This window comes from Loxodonta africana, chromosome 15 (genome assembly GCF_030014295.1).
Source record: "Loxodonta africana isolate mLoxAfr1 chromosome 15, mLoxAfr1.hap2, whole genome shotgun sequence".
In the NCBI taxonomy this organism is placed as follows: domain Eukaryota; kingdom Metazoa; phylum Chordata; class Mammalia; order Proboscidea; family Elephantidae; genus Loxodonta; species Loxodonta africana.
Genome location: NC_087356.1, coordinates 47,334,270 through 47,360,165, shown reverse-complemented (window position 1 = coordinate 47,360,165; position 25,896 = coordinate 47,334,270). Strand labels below are relative to the sequence as shown.

The 25,896-nt window shown below is 39.3% G+C and overlaps 1 protein-coding gene across 1 annotated transcript in view; it reads left to right on the top strand.

Moving 5' to 3' along the window:
- Positions 1 to 25,896, top strand: part of ZC3H6 (zinc finger CCCH-type containing 6) — a 73,296-nt gene that overhangs the window by 21,284 nt on the left and 26,116 nt on the right. Inside the window, exons 2-3 of the mRNA XM_064268834.1 lie at positions 5,771 to 5,951; positions 21,869 to 21,991. Coding sequence (XP_064124904.1) covers positions 5,771 to 5,951; positions 21,869 to 21,991 — 304 coding nt within the window. The remainder of the gene's footprint in view (positions 1 to 5,770; positions 5,952 to 21,868; positions 21,992 to 25,896) is intronic.

Here is a 25,896-nt window from a genome sequence, read left to right as displayed (position 1 = left end):
ACATTAGAGTACTTCTAGGGTTTTGCTGTATTATCTTCTCAGTCAATCTTAGTAACAAATTTTTGATAACTTTTTTAAGTTATATGTTGAAAATAGGAGCTCTGCTGGTGCAGTGGGTAAGTATTTGGCTGCCAACCAAAAGGTTGGCAGTTGAAAATAGAGCCTTAATGATTCTAGCATAAAGGGACTATCAGTTTTTTTTTTTTTTCTTCCCCAAGGAGATCAGTGTCCCTTGAGGTACTCCGTGAAAGGAATGGTCCCCTGAAGGAGATGAGGAAACACCTAAAATTGTCTAATTATATACTATTACATATAGTTTTTACCTTTATGTGCAAATTAGGTTTTGAAGAGGAAAATATCAGTAAACAGGTTGTTAAGTAAGTATAGATCAGGAGGGCCACATATAGTTTCAAAAACAAAAGAGAAATTGCTTGTAACAGAAGTGAGTAGGAAAGGAATTCTCATTTATGGGAGACAGACACCTTACACAGAGTTAAATAGAATTTGCAAAGATCGTCGTAGAACTATGAAGCACATTAATTAAAATTCATAATATTGCCCATAAATTTTTACCAAGTCCTGTTTCTGAGGAATTTGTATTTGGATTAAGGCTTTGACAATTTCTAAGACTTTGTCAGGATTGATAGCTGGAAAATATGGCTGTGGTGATAGAAATTCCACTGGAGATTGCATGATAGAATTTTGTAAGACCAATGACTTGTTCACTGGAAGTATATTTTTTCAACAACTAACGATGACTATACACGTGCATCTTGCCAGATAGAATACACAGCAAATCAAATTGACTACATCCATGGAAAGATATGATGAAGAAGCTCTATATCATCAGTCAGAACAAGGCCAGGGGCCAACTGTGTAACAGACTATCCATTGCTCATGTGCAAATTCAAGTTGAAGCTGAAGAAAATTAAAACAAATCCCTGAAAGCCAAAGTACAACCTTGAGTGTATCCCACCTGAATTTAGAGACCATCTGAAGAATAGCATTGAACACTAATGACTGAAGACCAGATAAGTTGTGGGATGACATCAAGGACATTATATATGAAGAAAGCAAATGGTCATTAAAAAGACAGGTGTCATGGATTGAATTGTGTCCCCCAGAAATATGTGTCAACCTGGCTAGGCTATGATTCTCAGTGTTGTGTGGTTGTCCTCGATTTTGTGATCTGATGTAATTGTATGTTTTATAAATTGTTTCATATGCATGCAAAAGCTGGACAATGAATAAGGAAGACCAAGGAAGAATTGATGCCTTTGAATTACAGTGTTACAGAACAATATTGAATATATCATGGACTGCTAGAAGAAGGAACAAATCTGCCTTGGAAGAAGTAAAGCCAGCATGCTCATTAGAAGCAAGAATGGTGAGACTTAATCTCACATACTTTGGATATTTTATCAAGAGGGACCAGTCCCTGGAGAAGCACATCATGCTTGGTAAAGTAGAGGGTCAGTGAAAAAGAGGAAGAGCGTTAACGAGATGGATTGACACGATGGCTGCAACAATGGGCTCAAGCACAACAATGATTGTGAAGATGGTGTAGGACCAGGCAGTGTTTCATTCTGTTGTTCCAGGGTTGCTATGAGTTGGAACTGACATGATATGATACCTAACATCAATGACAACAACTGTCTGTAATATCATCCAATAGGAATGCTTGTATAGTCTTTTATTGAGGCTTTTGTATTTCTTCCAGAAGACTGTTTCTGATCTGTAGCTTGTAACATGAGTCTTTAGGCAGGCATAAAGAAAAAAACAAACTACCTGTGAATGTAAGACTGAATGGTTCAGGTTAATTTATTTTAACAGCCTGCAATATCAAATGGAGGAAAGCAGAAGCCTTTCTGGAGGTATAAAACAATCAGTTAATAAGGATTTAGTGAATAATTACCTCAGAATAAGAACAGATAAGAGACAATGTCTTAGTTTGGATTCTCTGGAGAAACAAAAGCAGTGAAGCATATATATGTATATATGTATATATATATGTATGTATGTAGAGATATTTATCTGAAGGAAATAGCTCTTGCAGTTATGGAGACTGACAAGTCCCAAATCTGTGGGTCAGGTGTCAGGCTGGAGGCTTCCCCTGACTCACATGTTTGCAGGGTCTGATGAACCCACAATCAGCAGGTCAGGCGGAAGTCTGCTGGCTCACAGGGTTGCAGGAACTGACGAATCCCAAGATGTGCAGGTCAGGGAGAAGGCTACTGACTCATGGGGTTGTGAGAGCTGATGAATCCCAAGATCTGTAGGTCAGGTGGCAGTCTGCTGACTCACATCCCAAAAACAGGAGGTCAGAGAATGACGAGTCAGATGGAGGATCCAGAGCACACGACCTTTGCCAACACACCCATATATATTGGATGCAGGTCACACCCTCAAGGAACTCTCTTTTCAATTGATTTAACTGCTCACATCAGATCACAAATGGAGGATCATTGTATAACTGCCAAATTACATCATTATATAACTGCCAAAACACTGAGACTCATGGCCCAGCCAAGTTGACACAGAACCTTAACCATCCCAGTGAGGGCACTAACCAATTTCAGAGCCTTTAATTTATGCCATAGTGTGTTCTGATTTTCTCCAGTTGACTCCAATGTAGATATTTAAAACTAGAGATAAACTCTTTTAACTTTGTTATTTTTTTAAATAATAGCTTTATTGAGATAAAATTCACTCCTTTAAAGTGTACAGTGCACTGGTTTTTAGTATATTCAGTTTTGCAATTATCACCCCTATCTAATTTCAGAACCAGGAATGGAGTACCCCAAAAGTGAGGTATGCACGGGTTTACTTGTGCATACTTAGTAATCTGTAGTGCACAATTTCACCTGTTTTTTACCACATCAAAGACTCGCCTGCTTTTCACCACATCAAAAATTGTGCACTACAGATTATTAAATAAGCCCAAGCAAACTCACGCGTACCTGGCTTAATGTAAGTCCGTGCGTGCGTATCTTGCTTATTGGTTAATCCACACCTGTTCAGGACGTTTCATCTCTCCAAAAAGAAACCCTGTGTCCATTCCCAGTCACTCCCCATTCCTCCGTCTAATCCACCCAGCAACCACTGATCTGCTTTCAGTCTCTGTGGATTTGTCTAAGACATAAAATATTTTAAAAAATAAATTTGCTTGTTAACTGGACAGTTACTGTACCAGTCTTTAGTGCATGAACATAAATAAATATCCTGAAAAGTACATAATCGTTCCGTTATTTTTGTATTAATAATAAGTCATGCCTATACAGTTAACTTAGAAGCTTCTCTTTTTGATTTATCAAGTTAAAAAAAATCTTAGTAAACAAAATAGCTTTCATAAATAGTGTTGAGCTAATCAAAAACCTAGAGAATGCTAAACTCTTAATTACTTCTGTTTTTTTTTCCTTAAGGTCACAGAGCTATATTCATATCTGATACGTTAGTAGGTGCTCACTCAAGAAAATTTTATTTTGGTGACAGCTTAAATTAAAATCCAGCTTTCCTCACCATTAAGTCATTTTTCTTTCCATTATGTCACGGATATGCTTTTCACATGTGCCTGAAGTTGATTTTTTTCAATATTTGGAAGCTATTCATAGACGTATGGATTGTTGCTCTTTATTTACTCTTTCTTGCCCTTCCATTTTTTGTAACCAAACATAAATTCATAAATTTAAGCCTGTTGTATAAATGCTGAAATGATAAATAAGGGCAAAGAAAGAAAAAACTTAGAGTTTTATGTCTAATAACAAATGTAAGTGCCCTGTATTTCACACTTAAAGAATTTATGTAAAGTAGGACATAAATTCATACACAGCATTTATGTATTTAAATAGCTGTTGTCAAAAATGATAAATATGAATTGGTGATATTCAGAACAAATTTTTTTATGCTCTAAGGAGCTCAGGTTGGGGAGGAAAGGAGGTAAAGGAGGATAAAGGTTCATAGGGTTTTTTGTTTGTATTTTAAATTTATTGTGGTATAAATTGTATAGACAGTAAAGTGCACAATTCTTAAATGTACATCTTGATGATTTTTTTACACAAGTATATGTAATAGATAGCATAACCACCACGCAGATCAATATATAGAATATGTGAACACCCTAAAAGACTTTTCAGTATTTCTTTTTAGTGAGTTACATCACTCTGAGAGGTAATCACTATTCTGATTTCTGTCACAATAGATGTGTTTTGCCTGTTCTTGAAATGCATATAAATGGAATGCTACAGTACTAGCATCTTCTGTCTGGCTTCTTTCACTCATCATTATGTCTAAAATTAGGCTCTATTGTGTGTAGTAGCAGTAGTTAATTCTTTTTTGTTTTCTTCAGTATTTCATTATGTGATATACCACAATTTATCAGTTCACCTGTTAATAGAGATTTGGGTTGTTTCCAATTTTTTACTTTTATGACTAAAGTTGCTACTCTTGTCTTTTTGTGAATATATGCACCATGTCTCTTGGGTCATACAGTTTTGTAGTTCTATAAAAGTTCAGAGCTTTTCACTAAGATAGTTGTTGAAACTGTGGTATGTGTATATGAGGATTTATTCTACTATTCTCTTTCCATGTGTTGGTTTTGACTCACAGCAACCCTATGTACAACAGAACGAAACACTGTCTGGTCCTACACCATCCTCACAGTGTTGCTATGTTTGATCTCATTGTTGCAGCCACTGTGTCAGTCCATTTTATTGAGGGTCTTCCTCTTTTTCGCTGACCCTCTACTAAGCATGATGTCCTTCTCCAGGGCCTGGTCATGATTTGGACATGATAACATGTCCAAAGTATGCAAGACAAATTCTCACCATCCACCCTTCTAAGGAGCATTATGGCTGTACTTCTTTCAAGACAGATTTGTTTATTCTTCTGGCAGTTCTTGGTGTATTCAGTATTCCTTTCCAACACCATAGTTCAAAGGCATCAGTTCGTCTTCAGTCTCCCTTGTTCATTGTCTGGTTTTTGCATACATACGAGGGGATTGAAAATATGGCTTGGGTCAGGTGCACTTTAGTCTTCAAAGTGACACCTTTGCATTTTAGCGCTTTAAAGGTCTTTTGCAGCACATTTGCTTAATGCAATATGTTGTTTGAGTTTTTGACTGCTGCTTCCATGGAAGAAGCCCTGGCGGTGCAGTGGTTTAGAGCTCAGCTGCTTACTGAAAGGTTGGAAGCTCGAATGCACCAGCCACTCCATGGGAGAAAGGTGTGGCAGTCTGCTTTTGTTAAGATTTATAGCCTTGGAAACCCTATGGAGCAGTTCTACTCTGTCCTGTAGCGTTGCTATGAGTCATAATCAACTCCATGCAATGGGGTTTTTTTTTTTTTGAGTGGGGCTTCCATGGACATTGATTGTGAATCCAAGTAAAATGAAATCCGTGACAACTTCAATATTTTCTCCGTTGATCATGATATTGCTTATTGGTCCTTTGGGATAACACTGTATTCATTCATTCATTCATTTTGTGAGAGTCAGTGATTTTAATGTAAATCAGAATTTGGCAAATTTTGGCTGTGAAGAATCGTTCTTGCATTTCCAGAGGGTTATAAAAAGAAAAGAAAGAGTTTCCAATAGAAGCTATATGTGGTCTACAAACAGAATATTTACCATCTGGCCCTTTACAGAAGTTTGCCAGCCCCTGGTTTAACTATATGTAACAAATTATTGGCACAAGCTTTTTCTTTTGAAAATATTTCTGTTAGGTTTGTTTTATAATTGGCATTTGAAAAATTAAAATTTTCATTTTCTTCTACAGAGAAGATGGTGAATTAGAAGATGGTGAAATAGATGATGCAGGATTTGAAGAAACACAAGAACAGGAAGCAAAAGAGGATGAAAAGCAGAAAAGTGAGAAAGGCTACAAAAAATCAAGAAAAAAACACAAGAAAGAAAGAGAGAAGAAAAAGTCCAAAAGGAGAAAACATGAGAAACACAAGGTTGGTTAGAATCTACTTTATATATTTTTTGTAAATTCTGTGAAATATACTGAAAATTACAAGTATAAATCATTGCCTAGTTTCTTAAAAATATTAATTATATCTTCTTATTTATGTGATTAGTACATCTTTGTGAACATGAAGATTAAATGAATTATCTTAAAATGAAGATTTAAAAAATAACCCAAAACCAAAAAAAAAAAAACCCATTACTGTCAAGTTGATTCCAACTCAGAGTGACCCTGTAGGACAGAGTAGACCTGCCCCACAGGGTTTCCAAAGAGCGGCTGGTGGAGTTAAACTGCCAGCCTTTTGGTTAGCGGCCATAGCCCTTAACCGCTGAGCAATTAGGGCTCCAAAAAAAAAATGTAACCTTTAATGCAAATTAAAATAAATCTTTTTATTTTATGAAATATTGTGTGCAAGGATATTGAGAAGTTAAGGAAAATTTTATTCTCTGTAGATCTGGATTAGCAGCATTCTCCATTCATGCATTCATTTATTCATCATTCATTCGTTTGTATTGTGAGTTCTTGCTGTGGAAGCCTCTGTGCTAGATGCTGGGAGTTATAGTGGTGAGTGAAACGACGTCTCTGCTTTAACAGAGATTACACTGAAATGCATTTATCTCACACAGTTTCTGTGAGTCAGATGAATTCGAACTGCCAGATTTCACAAACATTTTATAGGGTTCATACAAAAAAACAGAGCTTACGGTATTTTTTTTCTTTAATTGTGCTTTAAGTGAAATTTAGTTTCTCATATAAAAATTTATACACACATTGTTATGAGACCTTAATTGCTCTCCTTGTAAGGGTTTACAGTATTTTGCCTGGTTAGTCTTTGGTTGAGGTTACGAGAAGGATGGGCTAGGAGGCAGGGTAATAGACTTCTTTTGGGTACATGTATACAAAGGGACTACATGTTGGTACAGGGATAATTTACATAAATTGAGGAGGGTACAGAGATTACAAATCATAGTTACAGAATGCTTACTATACACTTTCCTAGAGTAAGATTTTATTTTATTTAGATGAAGGTTTACAGAGCAAATCAGTTTCTCATTAAACATATAATGCACGTATTGTTTTGTGACCTCGGTTGTCACCCCCTTGATGAGTCAGCACTCTCCCCTTCTTGACCTTGGGATCCCCATTTCCATTGTCCAGCTTTATGTCCACTCCTGCCTCCTCATCCTTACCCCTGGGCTGGTGTGCCCTTTTAGTCTTGTATACATGCTTGAGCTACGTGTATTATTGTTTGTTTTATGGGCCTGTCTAATCTTTGGCTGAAGGGTGAACCTCATGAGTAACTTCAGTGCTGAGATAAAAGGCTGTCTGGGGGCCATACTTTTGGGGTTTCTCCAGTCTTTCAGACCAGTAAGTCTGGTCTTCATTTGTGAGTTAGAATTTTATTGTACATTTTTCTCCAGCTCTGTCTGGACCCTCTATTGTGATCCCTGTCAGAGTAGTCAGTGGTGGTAGCCAGACATCATCTAGTTGTGCTGGACTCAGTCTGGTAGAGGCTGTGGTAGTTGTAATCTATTATTCCTTTGGACTAATCTTTCCCTTGTGTCTTTGGTTTTCTTCATTCTTCCTTGCTCCAGATGGAGTGGGACCAGTGGAGCATCTTAGATGGCTGCACACAAGCTTTTAAGACCCCAGACGCTACTCACCAAAGTAGGATGTAGAACATTTTCTTTATAAACTATGTTATGCCAATTGAGCTAGATATCCCTGAGACTGTGGTCCCCAGCTTTCAGCCCAGTAATTTGGTCTCTCAGGGAGTTTGGATGTGTCTATGAAGTTTCTATGATTTTGCCTTGGTCCAGCTGTGCTGACTACCCCAGTATTGTGTACTGTCTTATCCTTCACTACAGTTATCACTTACGTATTGTCTTGTTAGTGGTTTTCCCTCCCTATCCTTCCCCTCTCTTGTAACCATCAAAGAATATTTCTTTCTGCGTGTAAACTTTTTCATGAGTTTTCATAATAGTGGTCTTACACTTATCCTTTTGTGATTGATTTATTTCAGTCAGCATAATGCCCTCCAGATTCATCCAAGTTGTGAGATGTTTCACAGATTGATCATTGTTCTTTCTCTTTGCATAGTATTCCATTGTGTGTATGTACCGTAATTTATCCATTCATCTGCTGATGGTCACCTAGGTTGTTTCCATCTTTTGCTATTGTGAATAATGCTGTAGTGAACATGGGTGTGCATGTCTATTCATATGATGGATCTTATATCACTAAAAAAAAATATATTCCAAGGAGTGGGATTGCTGGATCATATGATATTTGTATTTCCAGCTTTTTGAGGAGGCACCATATTGCTTTCCATAGTGGTTGTACCATTTTGCATTCCCACCAGCAGTGCATAAGAGTTCCAATCTCCCTGCAGCCTCTCCAACATTTGTTATTTTCTGTATTTTTTGATTTGTGCCAGTAATGCATTTCTCTTATGGCTGGTGATTACGAGCATTTCCTCATGTGTCTGTTAGCCACTGGAATGTCTTCTTTGGTGAAGTGTCTGTTCATATCATTTGCCCAATAATTAATTGGATTGTTTACCTTTTAGTTCTAGAGGTATTGGATTTTCCTATAAACTTTAGAGATTAGACTTTTGTCAGATACATTACAGCCAAAAGTTTTTTTTTTCCCAGTCTGTAGGTTCTCTTTTTACTCTTCTGGTGAAGTCTTTTGATGAGCATAAGTATTTAATTTTTAGAAGATCCTAGTTATCTACTTTATCTTCTGGTGTTTGTGTATTGTTAGTTATGGTTTGTATTCTATTTATGCCGTGAATTAGGGTCTTTAGCATTGACCCTATTTTTTTTTTTTTTTTTATATAGTTTTTGGTTTTATATTTAGGTCCTTGATCCATCTTGAATTAGTTTTTGTGTGAGCTTTGGGTCCTGTTTCATTTTTTTTTTTTTACAGATGGACATCCAGTTTTGCCAAGCACCATTTGTTAAAAAGACTGTCTTTTCCCTTTCACTGGACTTTGGGGCTTTGTTGAAGATCAGGTGACTGTAGGTAGATGAATTTACACCTGGGTTCTTGATTCTGTTCCATTGGTCAGTGTGTCTGTCATTGTACCAGTGCCAGGCTGTTTTGACTACCATAGCGGTATAGTAGATTCTGAGCTCAGGTAGTGTGAGGCCTCCTACAGTATTCTTTTTCTTCAGTAGTCTTTGTTTACTCGAGGCCTCTTTCCTTTCCATATAAAGTTAATGATTAGTTTTTTCATCTCGTTAAAGAATGCCATTGTTATTTGTATAAGGATTGTATTTGTAGATTGCTCTGGGTTTTTTTTTTTTTTTTTGGGTAGAAGTGACAGTTTTGTAATGTTGAGTCTACTTATCCATGAGCATCGTATGTTTTTCCATTTATGCAGCTCTCTTTTGGTTTCTTGCAGTAGTATTTTGTAGCTTTCTTTGTATAGGACTTTTACATCCCTGGTTAGATTTATTCCTAAGTATTTTATTTTTTTAGGGGCTATTATGTGTGGTAGTATATAATACCTGAAAAAAATAGGGGCTGTTATACTGCCACATATAGTAGCCCCTAAAAAAAATAAAATATTTAGGAATAAATCTAACCAAGGACATAAAAGATCTATATATATTAGAATGCTGGTGGCCTGATGGTTAAGAGCTTGGCTGCCAGCCAAAAGGTTGGCAGTTTGGATCCACTAGCTTCTCCTTGGAAACTATGAGGCAGTTCTACTCCATCCTATAGGGCCGCTTTGAGTCGAAATCGAGAAGGGGTGAGGTCAGTGCATGGTGTTAGGTAGGTGAGAGAAAGGGAAAGAAGGAAAGGAGAGAGAAAGAGAAGAAACAGAAAAAAAAGAACAAAGCAAACAAATTTAAAAAATGTGACACTGAGGGAGCTGGTCAGCATGGGAAGTGCAGACATGGGGATTTCGTATGCCAGTGGCTCTCTAGCCAAGCAGTATAGTACAGCCCTTTGAGAAGGGACAGGGATGGCATATCAGGATAGGTTGGCAGGAGACAGGACAGGAAGGAAGGGAAAGAGGGAGAAGAAACAAACAAAAAACCCCAAAACAAACAAAAAATAATAATATGAAGCCGCCTGGTGGGGGTGGCATGGACCTAAGGAGGCCATGGGCCAGTAACTCTCAAGCTGAGCGGTGCAACATAGCCTGTCAAGAAGAGGGGGGCAGTGCGTAGGGCTAGGTGGTGGGAGAAAGGAAAGGACGGGAGAGAGAGAAGAAACAACAACAAAACAAAAAAGAAAGAAGAAAAATAATAAAAATAAAATAATATGGTGCTGAAGGAGCTGGCTGGTGGGGATGGCATGGACCCAGGGAGGCTGTGTGCCAGTGCCTCGCTAGCCAAGTGGTACAACACAGTCTGTCAAGAAGGGGTGAGGGCAGCACATGGGCTAGGTGGGTGGGAGAAAGGAAGGAAGGAATAGGGAAGAAACAAAAAACCAAAACACAATATGGTGCTGAAGGAGCTGACCAGTGGGGCAGTGTGGACCTGGGGAGGCTGTGTGCTGGAGGCTCTCTATCCAAGTGGTATGGCACAACCTGTTGAAGAGGGACGGGGATGGCAACGGGGCAAGGTAGGTGGGAGAAAGGAGAGAGAAAAGAAGGGAGCTAGAGAAAAGAAACAGAAAAGTAAAAAAGAAAAAAAAAATGGCACTGAGGGAGCCAGCAGTGGGGACAGCATGGAACTGGGGATGCCATGCCATTGGCTCCCTGGCCCAGCAGTGCAGCACAGCCCATGGAGAAGGAGTGGAGATGGTGACAGGGCTAGTTGGGTGGGAGGAAGGAAAGGAGAGAGAAAAGAAACAAAAAAAAAAGCCAAAAATAAAAAAAATTAAAAAATGACGGTGGGAGAACCAGCTGTTGGTGATGGGGCAGACCTGGGTGGCAGTGAGCTGGTGTCTCTCCCATGGCACATTGGAAAGTGGCAGAGGCTGCATACAGGGAAGAAAGTTGGGAGATGGAAAAGTGTGTATCCTTGGTTAGCAGGTGCTCTGCCTCCTCTTGGGAACTCCATGAAGTTGCCTTCCGGTACACCCTTTGGAGGTCCTTGGTGGCTGAGGCCCAAGATGGATAATCTGTGCCACATTATCTGGTAGGGGACCTCCACTCCATAGCTCACCTTGTTCTCTGTCAGTTTCTTGTTTCATTTGGTGTTTAATTGAGTTCTTTATCCCTTCATTTGACGCTTAGGGTTCCAGGATTGGTGTTTATATCTGTTTTACTTAGTTTTCTGGGTCTTTGCTGAGAGGGACAGCATGGTCTTTCTATCTATACCACCATGTTGGTTCCTCAACTCAGAGTAAGTTTCAGAAGTGTCTGATTTGAAGTAGAAAATGCCTTGGGGCTGTCTTTTTTTTTTCTGTTATTGTATTTTACGTGTAAGTTTACAGCTCAAGTTAATTTCTCATACAAAAATTTATACACATATTGTTATGTGACATCAGTTGCAATCCTTACAATGTGACAGCACACTCCCCCTTTCCACCCCAGGTTTTTTGTGTCCATTCAACCAGTTTCTGTCCCTTCCTGCCTTCTCATCCTCCCTCCAGACAGGAGCCACCCATTTGGTCTCGTGTATCTGCTTGAACTAAGAAGCACACTCTTCATGAATATTATTTTATGTTTTATATAAAAAAAAAAAAAATCATGAATATTATTTTATGTTTTATAGTCCAGTCTAATCCTAGTCTGAAGAGTATGTATCATGAATTGGATTGTGTCCCCCCAAAATATGTGTCAACTTGGTTAGGCCATGATTCCCAGTATTGTGTGGTTGTCCTCCATTTTGTGATTAATATAATTTTCCTGTGTTGTAAATCCTTATCTCTGTCTGTGGTTAATGAGGCAAGATTAGATCATGTTACACCCTAGCTCAGATCACATCCTTGATCCAGGGTAAAGGAAATTTCCCTGGGGTGTAGTCTGTACCACCTTTTATCTTACAAGAGAAGAAGAGGAAGCGAGCACAGAAGGGGGAACGTTATACCACCAAGAAAGCAGCACAGGGAGCAGTGCACGTCCTTTTTTCCCGGGACTCCTGCACAGAGAAGCTCCTAGTCCAGGGGAAAATTGATGAGAAGGACAGAGAAAGAAAGCCCTCCCCTGGAACTCATGCCCTAATTTGGACTTGCAGCTGACTAGACTGTGAGAAAATAAACTTCTCTTTGTTAAACCCATCCACTTGTGATATTTCTGTTACAGCAGCACTAGATAACTAAGACAGTGGGCTTCGTGAGTGGTTTTAGTTCTGGATTAACAGAGTGTCTGGGGCAGTGGCTTTGGGGGTTCCTCCAGTCAGACCATTAAGTTTGGTCTTTTTATGTGAATTCGAGTGCTCCGCACTTATCTCTCATTCTGTCTGAAATGCTCTGTTGGGTTCCCCGTCACGGCAGTCAATGGTGTTAGCCGGGCACCATCTAGTTTTTCTGGTCTCAGGCTGATGGAATCTGTGGTTTATATGGACCTTTTGTCTCTTGGGGTAATATTTTCCTGGTGTCTTTGGTGTTCTTCATTTTCCTTTGCTCCAGGTGGGTTGGGACCAATGGCCACCCACAAGCTTTTAAGACCCAAGATGCCACTCACCAAAGTGGGATACAGATCATTTTCTTAATAAACTTTGTTAGGCCAGTTGACCTAGATGTCCCCCAAAGCCATGGTCCCTAGGCCCCAGCCACAGCTACTCTATCCTGCGAAGTGTTTGGTCTTGTTCAGAAACTTCTTAGGTGTTTGCTTTGGTCTAGTTGTGCTGACTTCTGCTGTACTGTGTGTTGTCCTTCCCTTCACCTAAGATGATTCTTGTCTACTATCTAGTTAGTAAATTCCCCTGTCCCTCCCTCCCCACTTTCATAACCATCAAGGGATGTTTTCTTCTGTGTTTAAACCTTTTCTTGAGTTCTTATAATACTGGTCTCATACAATATTTGCTGTTCACTCAGCATAATGCTAATTTCACTCAGCATAATGCCTTCCGGGATCATCCATGTTGTGAGACGTTTCACAGATTCCTCATTGTTCTTTATCATTGGTGTGGTATTCCATTTTGTGTATGTACCATAATTTGTTTATCCATTCATCTGTTGATGGGCACCTAGGTTGTTTCCATCTTTTTGCAATTGAACAGTACAGCAATGAACATGTGTGTGCACATATCTATTTGTGTGATGGCTCTTATTTCTCTAGGATATATTCCAAAGAGTGGGATCACTGGATCGTATGGCACTTCTCTTTCTAGCTTTTTTAAGGAAGGGCCAAATCGTTTTTGTAGTTGAGTTTTTGCAGTAACATGTAGATGTTAGAGATCAGACACTAATCAGAAATGTCACAGCTAAAAACATTTTCCCAGTCTGTAGGTAATCTTTTTACTCTTTTGGTGAAGTCTTTGGATGAGCATAGGTGTTTGATTCTTAGGAGGTCCCAGTTATCTGGTTTCTCTTCTGCGTTGTCAGTAATGTTTTGTGTACTGTTTATGCCATGTATTAGGGCTCGTACTGTTGTCCCTATTTTTTCTTCCATGATCTTTATCATTTTCGATTTTATATTTAGTTCTTTGATCCATTTTGAGCTAGTTTTTGTGCATGATGTGAGGTATGGGTCTTGTTTCATGTTTTTGCAGGTGGATGTCCAGTTTTGCCAGTACCATTTGTTAAAAAGACACCCTTTTCCTCATTTGATTGACTTTGGGCCTTTGTGACATATCAGCTGCTCATATGTGGATGGATTTATGTCTGGATTCTCAATTCTGTTTCATTGGTCTATGTATCTGTTGTTGTACCAGTACCAGGCTGTTTTAAATACTGTGGCAGCATAATAGGTTCTAAAATCAGGTGGAGCGAGGCTTCCCACTTTGCTCTTCTTTTTCAGTAATGCTTTACTTATCCGGGGCGTCTTTCCCTTCCATGTGAAGTTGGTGATTTGTTTCTCCATCTTATTAAAAAATGTCATTGGAATTTGGATCGGAATTGCATTGTATCTATAGATCGCTTTTGGTAGAATAGACATTTTTACAATATTAAGGTCTTCCTATCCATGAGCATGGTATGTTTTTCCACTTATGTAGGTCTTTTTTTGGTTTCTTACAGTAGTGTCTTGTAGTTTTTTATGTATAGGTTTTTTACATCTCTGGTAAGATTTATTTCTAAGCATTTTATCTTCTTGGGAGCTACTGTAAATGGTATTGATTTGGTGATTTCCTCTCCGATGATCTTTTTGTTGGTGTAGAGGAATCCAACTAGTTTTTGTATGTTTATCTTGTATCCTGATGCTCTGCTGAACTCTTCTATGAGTTTCAGTAGCTTTTTTGAGAATTCTGTAGGGTTTTCTGTGTATAACATCATATCGTCTGCAAATAGAGATAACTTTACTTCTTCCTTACCAATCTGGACGCTCTTTATTTCTTTATCTAGCCTAATTGCTCTGGTTAGGACCTCTAGCACAGTGTTGAATAAGAGTGGTGATAAAGGGCATCCCTGTCTGGTTCCCGATCTCAATGGGAATGCTTTCAGGCTCTCTCTATTTAGGATGATGTTGGCTATAGGCTTGGTATAAATGCCCCTTATTATGTTGAGGTATTTTCCTTCATTCTTATTTTGCTGAGAGTTTTTATCATGAATGGGTGTTGAACTTTGTCAAATGCCTTCTCTGCATCGGTTGATAAAATCATGTGATTATTGTCTTTTGTTTTATTTATATGATGGATTACATTAATTGTTTTTCTAATGTTGAACCACCCCTGCATACCTGGTATGAATCCCACTCTTCATGGTGAATTATTTTTTTGATATGTTGATGAATTCTCTTGGCTAGAATTTTGTTGAGGATTTTTGCATCTAAGTTCACGAGGGATATATGTCTGTCATTTTCTTTTTTTGTGGTGTCTTTACCTGGTTTTGGAATCAGGGATATGCTGGCTTCATAGAATGAGTTTGGGAACAATCCATCCTTTTCTATGTCCTGAAATACCTTTAGTAGTAGTGGTTTTAATTCTCTGAAAGTTTGGTAGAACTCTGCAGTGAAGCTGTCTGGGCCAGGGTTTTTTTTGGGGGGCAGGGGGATTTTCTGATTACTTTTTCAATCTCTTCTTTTGTTATGGGTGTATTTAATTGTTTTACCTCTGTGTTAGTTTAGGTAGGTAGTGTGTTTCTAGGAATTCATTCATTTCTTCTACGTTTTCAAATTTGTTTGAGTACAATTTTTCGTAGTAATCTGATTCATTTAATTTCAGTTGGGTCTGTTGTAATATCGCCCATCTCATTTCTTATTCAGGTTATTTGCTTCCTTTCCTGTTTTTCTTTTGTCAGTTTGGCCAATGGTTTATCAGTTTTGTTAAGTGTTTCAAAGAACCAGGTTTTGGTCTTGTTAACTCTTTGAATTGTTTTTCTGTTCTCTATTTCATTTAGTTCTGATCTAATTTTTATTATTTCCCCTCTTCTAGTGCCTGAAGTTTCCTTTTGTTGCCCTCTATTTGTTCAAGTTTTAGGGATAATTCTTTGATTTTGGCCCTTTCTTCTTTTTGGATGTGTGCATTTTTGATATAAATTGACCTCTGAGCACTGCTTTCGCTGTATCCCAAAGGTTCTGATAGGAAGTGTTTTCATTGTCATTGGATTGTATGACTTTCTTTATTCCATCCTTAATGTCTTCTATAACTCGGTCTTTTTTGAGCAGGGTATTGTTCAGTTTCCAGGTGTTTGATTTCTTTTTCCTGCTTTTTTGTTATTGATTTCTACTTTTATAGCCTTATGGTCAGAGCAAGTGCTTTGTAATATTTTGAGGTTTCCGATTCTGCTAAAGCTTGCTCTATGATCTAATATGCGGTCTATTCTAGAGAAAGTTCCATGTGCACTAGAAAAGAAAGTATACTTGGCTGCTGTTGGGTGGAGTGTTCTGTATATGTCTATAAGGTCGAGTTGGTTGATTGTGGCATTTAGATCTTTCATGTCTTTATTGAGCTTCTTTCTGGATGGTCTGTCCTCTTCACCAAAAGTGGTGTGTTCAAGTCTCCTACTATTATTGTGGAGCTGTCTGTCTCATTTTTCAACGCTGTTAGAGTTTGTTTTATGTATATTGCAGCCTTGTCATTGGGTGCATAAATATTTAATATGGTTACATTGTCCTTGTATATTGTCCCTTTAATCATTATAAAGTGTCCTGCCTTATCCTTTGTGGGGATTTAACTTTAAAGTCTATTTTGACAGAAATTAATATTGCCACTCATACTCTTTTTTGATTGTTGTTTGCTTGATACATATTTTTTTCCATCCTTTGAGTTTTAGTTTGTATCTCTAAGATGTGTCTCTTGTAGGCAGCATATAGACTGATCGTGTTTTTTATCCATTCTGCCACTGTCTGTCTCTTTATTTGTGCAATTAGTCCATTTCCATTCAGTGTAATTATGGATAGGTATGAGTTTAGTGCTGTCATGTTGATGTCTTTTTTTTGTGTGTTGTTGACAGTTTCTTTTTCCCACTTAATTCTTTGTGCTGAGTAGTTTATATATTATCTTTTTCTTTTATTCATTGTTGTTGATTTTGTTTCCGTTGAGTCTCTATTTTTTTCTTATATTTTATTTTGATGAGTAGGATAGTTAGTCTCCTTTGTGGTTAACTTAATATTTACCCCTATTTTCTAAGTTTAAACCTTACTTTTTTTTCTTTATATCGCCTTGTCTCCCTCTCCATATGAAAGATCTATGACTACATTTCATAGTCCCTCTTTTTTGTTTTAATGTTGTCTTCTTTTCCATAATGAGATCGCTGTTGCCCTGTTTTGAGTGTTTTTTTTTTTTTCTTGATTTACTTTTGTGATTTCTCTAAGAGGGTTGACATCTGATTACACTGTCCAGTGTTCCAGTCTTGGGTTGATATCTGATAGTATTGATTTGCTAAGCAAAGAACTCCCTTTATCATTTCTTGTAGTTTTGGTTTGGTTTTTACGAATTCCCTAACCTCGTTTATTGGGAAATGTCCTAATTTCACCTTTATATTTGAGAGACAGTTTTGCTGGATATATGATTCTTTGCTGGCAATTTTTTTTCCTTCAGTGCTTTATGTAAGTCATCCTATTTCCTTCTTGGCCTGAATGATTTCTGCCGAGGAGTCCAAGCTTATTCTTTTTTATTATTATTTTATTGTGCTTTAAGTGAAAGTTTACAAATCAAGTCAGTCTCTCACACAAAAACCCATATACACCTTGCTACACACTCCCAATTACTCTCCCCCTAATGAGACAGTCTGCTCTTTCCCTCCACTCTCTCTTTTCGTGCCCATTTCACCAGCTTCTAGCCCCCTCCACCCTCTCTTCTCCCTTGCAGGCAGGAGATGCCAACATAGTCTCAAGTGTCCACCTGATCCAAGAAGCTCACTCCTCACCAGCATCCGTCTCTAACCCATTGTCCAGTCCAATCCATGTCTGAAGAGTTGGCTTTGGGAATGGTTACTGTCCTGGGCCAACAGAAGGTCTGGGGGCCATGACCAAAGGGGTTCTAATATCAGTCAGACCATTAAGTCTGGTCTTATGAGAATTTGTGGTCTGCATCCCACTGCTCTCCTGCTCGCTCAGGGGTTCTCTGTTGTGTTCCCTATCAGGGCAGTCATCAGTTGTAGCCGGGCACCATCTAGTTCTTCTGGTCTCAGGATGATGTAGTCTGTGGTTCATGTGGCCCTTTCTGTCTCTTGGCCGAGCTTATTCCTATTGATTATCCTTTGTAGGTGACTCTTTGTTTATCCCTAGCTGCTCTTAAAATTCTCTCTTTATCTTTGGTTTTGGCAAGTTTGATTATAGTATGTCTTGGTGACTTTCTTTTAAGATCTACTTTATGTGGAGTTCGATGAGCATCTTGGATAGATATCTTCTTATCTCTCATGATATCAGGGAAGTTTTTCACCAACAAATCTTCAATAATTCTTTCTATTTCCTGTTATCCCTCCCTGCTCTGGTACTCCAATCACTCGTAGGTTATTTCTCTTGATAGAGTCCCACATGATTCTTATGGTTTCTTCGTTTTTTTAATTCTTTTATCTGATTTTTCTTCAAATGTATCAGTGCCAAGTGCTTTATCTTCAGTCTTACCAATTTTGCTTTCCACTTGCTCAGTCCTACTCCTCTGACTTTCTATTGAGTTGTCTAATTCTTTAATTTTATTGTTAATCTTCTGAATTTCTGGTTGCTGTCTCCCTGTGGATTCTTGTAGCTTATTAAATTTTTCATTATGTTCTTAAATAACCTTTTTAATTTCTTCAACTGCTTTATCTTTGTATTGCCTGATCTCTTTCCTGATCTCGTTCCTGATATGTTGAAGAGTTCTGTATATTAATATTTTGTATTCCGCATCCAGCAATTCCAGGAAGGCACCTTCATCCAGAAGGTCCCCTGATTCTTTTTTTTTTTGAGAGTTTGTTGAAGCGATCATGGTCTCCTTCTTTATGTGATTTGATATTGACTGTTGTCTCCGAGCCATCTATAAGTTATGGTGTTATTGTTTTTTTGATTGCTTACTGTATCCTAGCTTCTCACTTTGTTTTGTTTTAGTGTGCCCAAATAGGTTGCTTGAGTGATCTAGCTTGATTATTTCCCCCTTTGAAGCTGTAACGTCCTGTCACCAGGTGGCTAGACCTATTATCAGGTATGTCAGCCTAGGAATCCATTCACTTTTCCTGTATGGATTCAGCCAAGGCGACCAGGTAGTTGGTCATCAAGGGTGTGATCCAGGCTCTGTACTACAGTCTTAGAGGGGCAGGGGTGATTGTTGTAGGTACTGGTATCTGGTTGCAGCAGGGGGTCACGCTCTGAACAGGGCAGGGGTTGACAACTGTCCCCCGAGTGTCTGTGAGTAAAGTGCATCTCTGTTCCCTAGGGTGTACAGGTGGGTGGGTTCTGCAGACGGACCATGGGCACCCAATGCTTTTGGTTGTAAGGACTGGGAGGTACCAGTTATCCTTGGGCACTTGTCTAGGGTGGCTGGGTGACCTGAGTGGAGCCATCAGTCCTCAGGCCCCTGATGTGGGTAGGTGAGGACCCTGCTTAGTAGGCAATGCGGTGTCAAGAGTCAAACTCCCACCTCTCCACCACACAGCTGAAACAGTTGCAGTCTGCCAACAGGGCCTATTCTCCTAAAATAGGCCCATACAGGTCCATGCAGGGGGGAAAGGTATTCAAAGTCCATGGAGCGTTTATGCCTGGACAGAAGCTGTTTCTGTTCTGAGCTCCCCAGGTTAGTGGTGATGGCAAATTATCTTTTCCCCCAATTGTGATTTCATTCCTTCTCCAAGGGTAGGAGAATGGCTCAGGATGCTCAGCAGAACCTATCTCAGGCCCAGGGAAATCAACAGACAGTGAAGCTGTCTGGGGGTTGGCGAGCACGGTAAAATATATGCAGGTACTTAGCTTTTGCTGAGAGTGCCGTTCTTCTCTGGTTCCGGAGGTGTGAGTAGGCTGTGCAGCTGGCTGTTTCTCCCTGAGGAAACTGCAGCAGAATTCTACTACCAGCCCACCACTGTCACTCCCAGGAATGGTGCCTGGGGGATCCCAATGATTCAGACCCAGCAGCTCTTCTCCACTTCTGAACTGTCTCTCTCTCCCCCGCCACTCAGTCTTTTTTTAAACTTTGCCTTTGATGTTTAGGTCTCCTAGCTTGTCAGTATAATTGTTTCACTTGTTTTTCGGGTCTTTGTTCTAAGAGGGATTACAGGAAGCGTCTGGCTAGTCTGCCATCTTGGCTCCGCCTCTCTTTTTTTTAATTGAACTTTAGGTGAAGGTTTACAGAACAAACTAGTTTCTCATCATCAAACAATATACACATTGTTGTATGACATTGGTTAACAACCCCACAACATGTCAACATTCTCCCTTCTTAATCCTGGATTCTCTATTACCAGCTTTCCTGTTCCCTCCTGTCTTCCAGTCCCTGCCCCAGGGCTGGTGTGCCCCTCTTGTCCTGTTTTGTTCCAAGTGCCTGTTCAATCTTTGGCTGAGGGTGAACCTCAGGAGTGGTCCCATTACTGAGCTGAAAGGGTGTCCGGAGGCCATACTCTCAGGGTTTCTCCAGTCTCTGTCAGTCCAGCAAGTCTGATCTTTCTTTTTGAGTTACTATTTTTTCTACATTTTTCTCCAGCTCTTTCTGGGCCTCTCTATTGTGATCCCTGTCAGAGCAATCAGTGGTGGTAGCCAGGCACCATCTCGTTGTACGGGACTCAGTCTGGTGGAGGCCATGGTAGATGTGGTCCATTAGGCCTTTGGACTAATCTTTTCCTTAGTCTTTAGTTTTCTTCATTATTCCTTGCACCCAAAGGGGTGAGACCAGTGGAGTATCCTAGATGGCTACTCACAGGCTTTTAAGACCCCAGACACTACTCGCAAAGTAAAATGTAGAACTTATTCTTTATAAACTTTGTATAGTAATTGAGCTAGAGGTTCCCTGAGACCATGGTCTCCACAGCCCTCAACCCTGCAATTTGGTCACTCAGGTCCATGTGTGTATGGAGCTACCGTGGTCTTGCCTTGTACAGGTTGTGCTGGGTTCCCCAGTATTGTGTACTGTCCTACCCTTCACCAGAGTTACCACTTATCTATTGTCTGTTAAGTGTTTTTCCATCCCCAGCCCTCCCCTGCCTTGTACCTATCAAATATTGTTTCTTTTTGTATGTAAACCTGAAAAAGTTCACTCTTGATATTTGTCAATCTATCAATTACTTACAGTTTTAGTTTCACTTTTGTTCAATTCTGTGGATTGTATTTCTTATTGTAATTTGAAATGTTTTGATATCTGTCATGGATTGAATTACGTCCCCCAAAAAATGTGTGCATCAACTTGGCTAGGGCATGAGTCCCAGTATTGTATGGTTGTCCTCCATTTTGTGATCGTAATTTTATGTTGAGAGGATTAGGGTGGGATTTTAACACCACTCTCACTCAGGTCACCTTCCTGATCCAAGGTAAAGGGAGTTTCCCTGGGGTGTGGCCTAAACCACCTTTTATCTCTCAAGAGATAAAAGGAAGGGAAGCAAGCAGAGAGTTGGGGACCTCATACCACCAAGAAAGCAGCACCAGGAAAAGAGTGCATCCTTTGGACATGGGGTCCCTGTGCCTGAGAAGGTCCTTGACCAGGGGAAGCCTTCCTCCAGAGCTGACAGAGAAAGCCTTCCCCTGGACCCAACACTCTGAATTTGGACTTTTAAGCTACTAGACTGTGAGAAAATAAATTTCTCTTTGTTAAAACCATCCACTTGTGGTATTTCTGTTATGGCAGCACTAGATGACTAAGACAGTACCTTTTAGCTTTAGGGAGGCTATGAAATTAAATCAGATATCTAAAGCAATTTTTGGTAAAAATAAACTAATATATACTCTGCTCATGTTCTAGGATCATTTCTGGTGAGAGGTAGTCAGTTTTTACTTCCTTTGAGATTAACTTAAATCTAATTTAGAGCACCTAAAAACCAAAAAAATCAAACCCATTGCTTTTGAGTCAATTCCAACTCATAGTGACCCTACAGGACATAGTAGAACTGCCCCATAGGGTAATCTTTATGGAAGCAGACTGCCACATCTTTCTCCCATGGACCGGTTTGTGGGTTTGAACCACCAACCTTTCTATTAGCAGCTGAGTGCTTAAGCACTGCACCACCAGGGCTCCTATTTAGAACATAGGGTTGCAATATGTCTGTTTGAAGTCCTTTGGCCAAAGGGATGATGAGGAAAATGAGGACATCAAGTCCCTGAGCAGAGGCGAAGATAGACTTTTCCCCAGAAAACCTTAGGGAAGTTGGTGTGATGATGGCCTTTGGAGCAAGAATTTAATAATCTGTTATAATCTAGTTGGCACCCCTGATAGAAACAAGCCTATCTAGTTACTAGTTGAATGTTTTTCCTTTTGTAAATGTAACGTATTTGCTTTTTCCCTTTAGCATAATTCTCCATCTAGTGATGATAGTTCAGACGTCAGCCTTGCTTCAGATGTTGAACGTACGGAAATTTCCCGTAAAAAAGGAACTGGTTTCTACAGGGATTATGACATTCCATTTCCTCAGGTATTGTTTTTTAAAGAGAAAATTGAAGCTTTCAGTTTTATACCTTTGCTTTCTGGTATTTTGAAAATAATGTTTTATAAGACATATGCTAGAAATTTTAAATCTTGGAAAATGAAGGATACATAACAGCACTGTCCAGAACTATTAGGAAATGAGATAGTATTGAATTTTGAAAAAAGGTGACATTTAGCTCTTTAAGTGCAAAAACTATTTCAAGTGTTTTGAAAAATAATTTTAAAACAACATGATACACTTTGTCTTTCTTAAATATATTACATTGTATGAACAAAGTCCTCATTGTGAGTGTTAATTATTTTCTCTGCTAGAAAAATATTAATGCTCTGAAGAGCCCTGGGGAGTGTTCAGATCAATGTGCACCTTTTTGAAATGATTTTTTGAGCTCTGGTTTCTGCCAGTCTGTCACTGTGCCTCTACCAGTTTGTTTGCCTATTCCTTTTACAAATTTGATGTTTCTAATCTCTTGAGAGGAAACCGTGGTGGCGTAGTGGTTAAGTGCTGCAGCTGCTAACCTAAAGGTTGGCAGTTCAAATCCACCGGGCACTCCTTGGAAACTCTACAGGGCAGTTCTACTCTGTCCTATAGGGTCACTATGAGTCGGAATCGACTCGATGGCAACGGGTTTTTTTTTTTCTTTTTCCTGGTAATCTCTTGAAAATTTAGAAACCAAATTACTGTGTTCGTTACAGTTAGTTCTAAATTCTGACTTGGTGTTTTTTTCTTTATACTTGAGGTTGTTCAGTAAGTGACCACTGAATAAATGAAGTTTTATTAAAATGTCTTCTTTTAAAAATTGAAAAGGAATTATAGTCTTGTTAATAATTTTATCAAGTTCAGTAAATATTAGAATCTATATATATTCAATGTGGGGTCAATGGTACTGCCATTTTTCAGAACATTTTTATAACTATTCATTAGAATTATTTTCAAATCAGATCAATTCAGCAAGCATTAATCTGGTTCATAAATTTCATCATTTGCAGTTGGGTTTATTTGTTTAGAAATAGTCAAAAATTATTTGGGGACTCTTTCAACGGATTAAAAGATGTTCAAATGGGTATTTCTATTCCAGATAACAAGGCATTTGAAAATATCAAGTAGTTAGATTTATAAGTTCTTGATTCAAAGCTGTCACTGAAAGAACTCCAAAAATTTTTTTGGTCCACATTTCATTTCCAGTGCTCTTCATTCTTTCCTGTAGATCTGAGTTTCAGTCTGGTATCTATCGATCTTTTTCTTCCTTCCGCCTCTCTCCCACTTCCCTCCCTCCTCCCTCCTTCCCTCCTTCCCTCCTGCCTCTCACCCTCTTCCCTCCTACCCTTCCTCCCTCCCACCCATCTCCTTCCCACCTTGCTCCCTCATCTCCTCCTCCCCTTCCTCTTTTTTTTTTCTTCTCTCTCTCTTTCATTCCTGGTGTTTTCTTCTCATATGCCCATTTTGAGTGTGTGTGTATATCTGCACATGTGTGCACTGAGCATTGTATTCCAAAATATAATACATTTTGTACAAATAATTCAAGGCCTAGGATGATACTTGCTTGCTCTTGAGGGGATCTTCACTTGATCCCACAGATGCCTGGGGACCAAATTTTTTTTTTTTTTTAATTTTTATTGAGCTTCAAGTGAACGTTTACAAATCAAGTCAGACTGTCACATATAAGTTTATATACACCTTACTGCATACTCCCACTTGCTCTCCCCCTAATGAGTCAGCCCTTCCAGTCTCTCCTTTCGTGACAATTTTGCCAGCTTCCAACCCTCTCTACCCTCCCATCCCCCCTCCAGACAGGAGATGCCAACACAGTCTCAAGTGTCCACCTGATACAAATAGCTCACTCTTCATCAGCATCTCTCTCCTACCCACTGTCCAGTCCCTTCCATGTCTGATGAGTTGTCTTCGGGAATGGTTCCTGTCCTGTGCCAACAGAAGGTTTGGGGACCATGACCGCCGGGATTCCTCTAGTCTCAGTCAGACCATTAAGTATGGTCTTTTTGTGAGAATTTGGGGTCTGCATCCCACTGATCTCCTGCTCCCTCACGGGTTCTCTGTTGTGCTCCCTGTCAGGGCAGTCATCGGTTGTGGCCGGGCACCAAATAGTTCTTTTGGTCTCAGGATGATGTAAGGCTTTGGTTCATGTGGCCCTTTCTGTCTCTTGGGCTCATAGTTATCGTGTGACCTTGGTGTTCTTCATTCTCCTTTGCTCCAGGTGGGTTGAGACCAATTGATGCATCTTAGATGGCCGCTTGTTAGCATTTAAGACCCCAGATGCCACATTTCAAAGTGAGATGCAGAATGTTTTCATAATAGAATTATTTTGCCAATTGACCATGGTCCTGGGGACCAAATTTTATTACAGTTTCAGGATTTGAGACTTCTGGACCACCCCAGATTAGACTATGAACCTAAAACTGGGCTGCAGCCCCTGATTCATGCTTTGAGATTCCCCCAAAATTGAGGGATGGAGGTTACTAGGGCTTCCAGTCCTACCAGACTCTGGCCTCCGCCTTTTGTTTCTGTAGGTTGAAGGGATAGTCAAAAGTGCTGTTCACCTTTTCAGCTGATTCTTCATGATGGGCTGATACTCTCAGAGCAAAAGCATCTCCAGATGCTGCTCACTTCTCGGGATTTGCGTCTGCTTGGTGGATATGGGGCCAGTAATCCTGCACTAATTTGTTATCTCTCTGATGTCTTAAAGCGGATTTTTAAAAATATTTTTTCTATCTTTTCTGCTTTTCTAGGGGTAAGTTTGAATTACCTTGACTACCATTATGAGAAGAGAAAGTTCAGTACTGTTTCCTCCATGTATATTTTAGAGTGGACTCACTGAGAATTAGAAAATCCCTAAAAAACCAAAAACCAAACCTACTGCCATCGAGCCAATTCAAGTACATCCAAAAATTTACATTTTCTTGGATAATAAGAATCCATTAAATAACTTACACAATTCCAGACCAAAGGTAGAAGATAGAATTAAAACCTAGCAGTTAAATTAGAGGACTTAATATAATTCCCTTTTCCTCATCATGGTCAGGGCCTCCTGTTTCTGTATTTCATATTTTCCCTTAATTACCAGGGGGCCAATTTCTGTTTTACAGAAACCAGATCTGCCCTCATAGACATCCTAGCAGTGTACCTGGCCTAATAATCATTCAGCGAGACAATCGGAGAAATTATATCTTCTGGTAGAATTTACAGTCTTTTTTATTTCTTTTATGTCCTCTCAATAGGGCTTGAAAAAAATACTTGTTAGACCCTTATTGATGAGTGCGTTTTGTTAACTCCAACGCTGAGCAAGTAGAATGTAGGAGGTGTTCTCCTGGAGCACTGGGGCTCGCCCCTACCCCTACATCCATCCACTCAGTGCTTCCTGGACAGTAGCCCTTTCAGCCCAGATGGTCCTGCTCTCAGCACACAGGCAGGTGGCACTCCGATCCTTATGCCAAAGTCTCCGGAAGATTTTTTTCCTGAGGAGTCCTGGGATGGAATGCTTACCTATCTCAGGAGGCTACTGGGAATATTTTCAGCTTGGGGAAGCTAAGGAGGAGATACATTGAAAGTTTAAGGGTAAATCTATTTTAAAAGGTAGGAATATGGAGTTTTTTTTGTAAAGGCTGTGGGAAATTAATATGGAGGATTAAAAACTTTTATGACAAGCATCTAAATCGCCAGAGACAAATTTAAACTTGCCCATTAACAGAGTAATTTTTAATCATAGAGCATTGAAATATAACATGAAGCAATAATATAATAACATTTTTATAACATAATGGAGATGTAAGCACCATTTTACTATTTTAGTTAATAATTAAATTAATCTAAGCAATTTTTTTGTTTTGTTTTACTTTAATAGTAGCTTTTAAGAAATATCAGAAATACAGCCTTTTGGC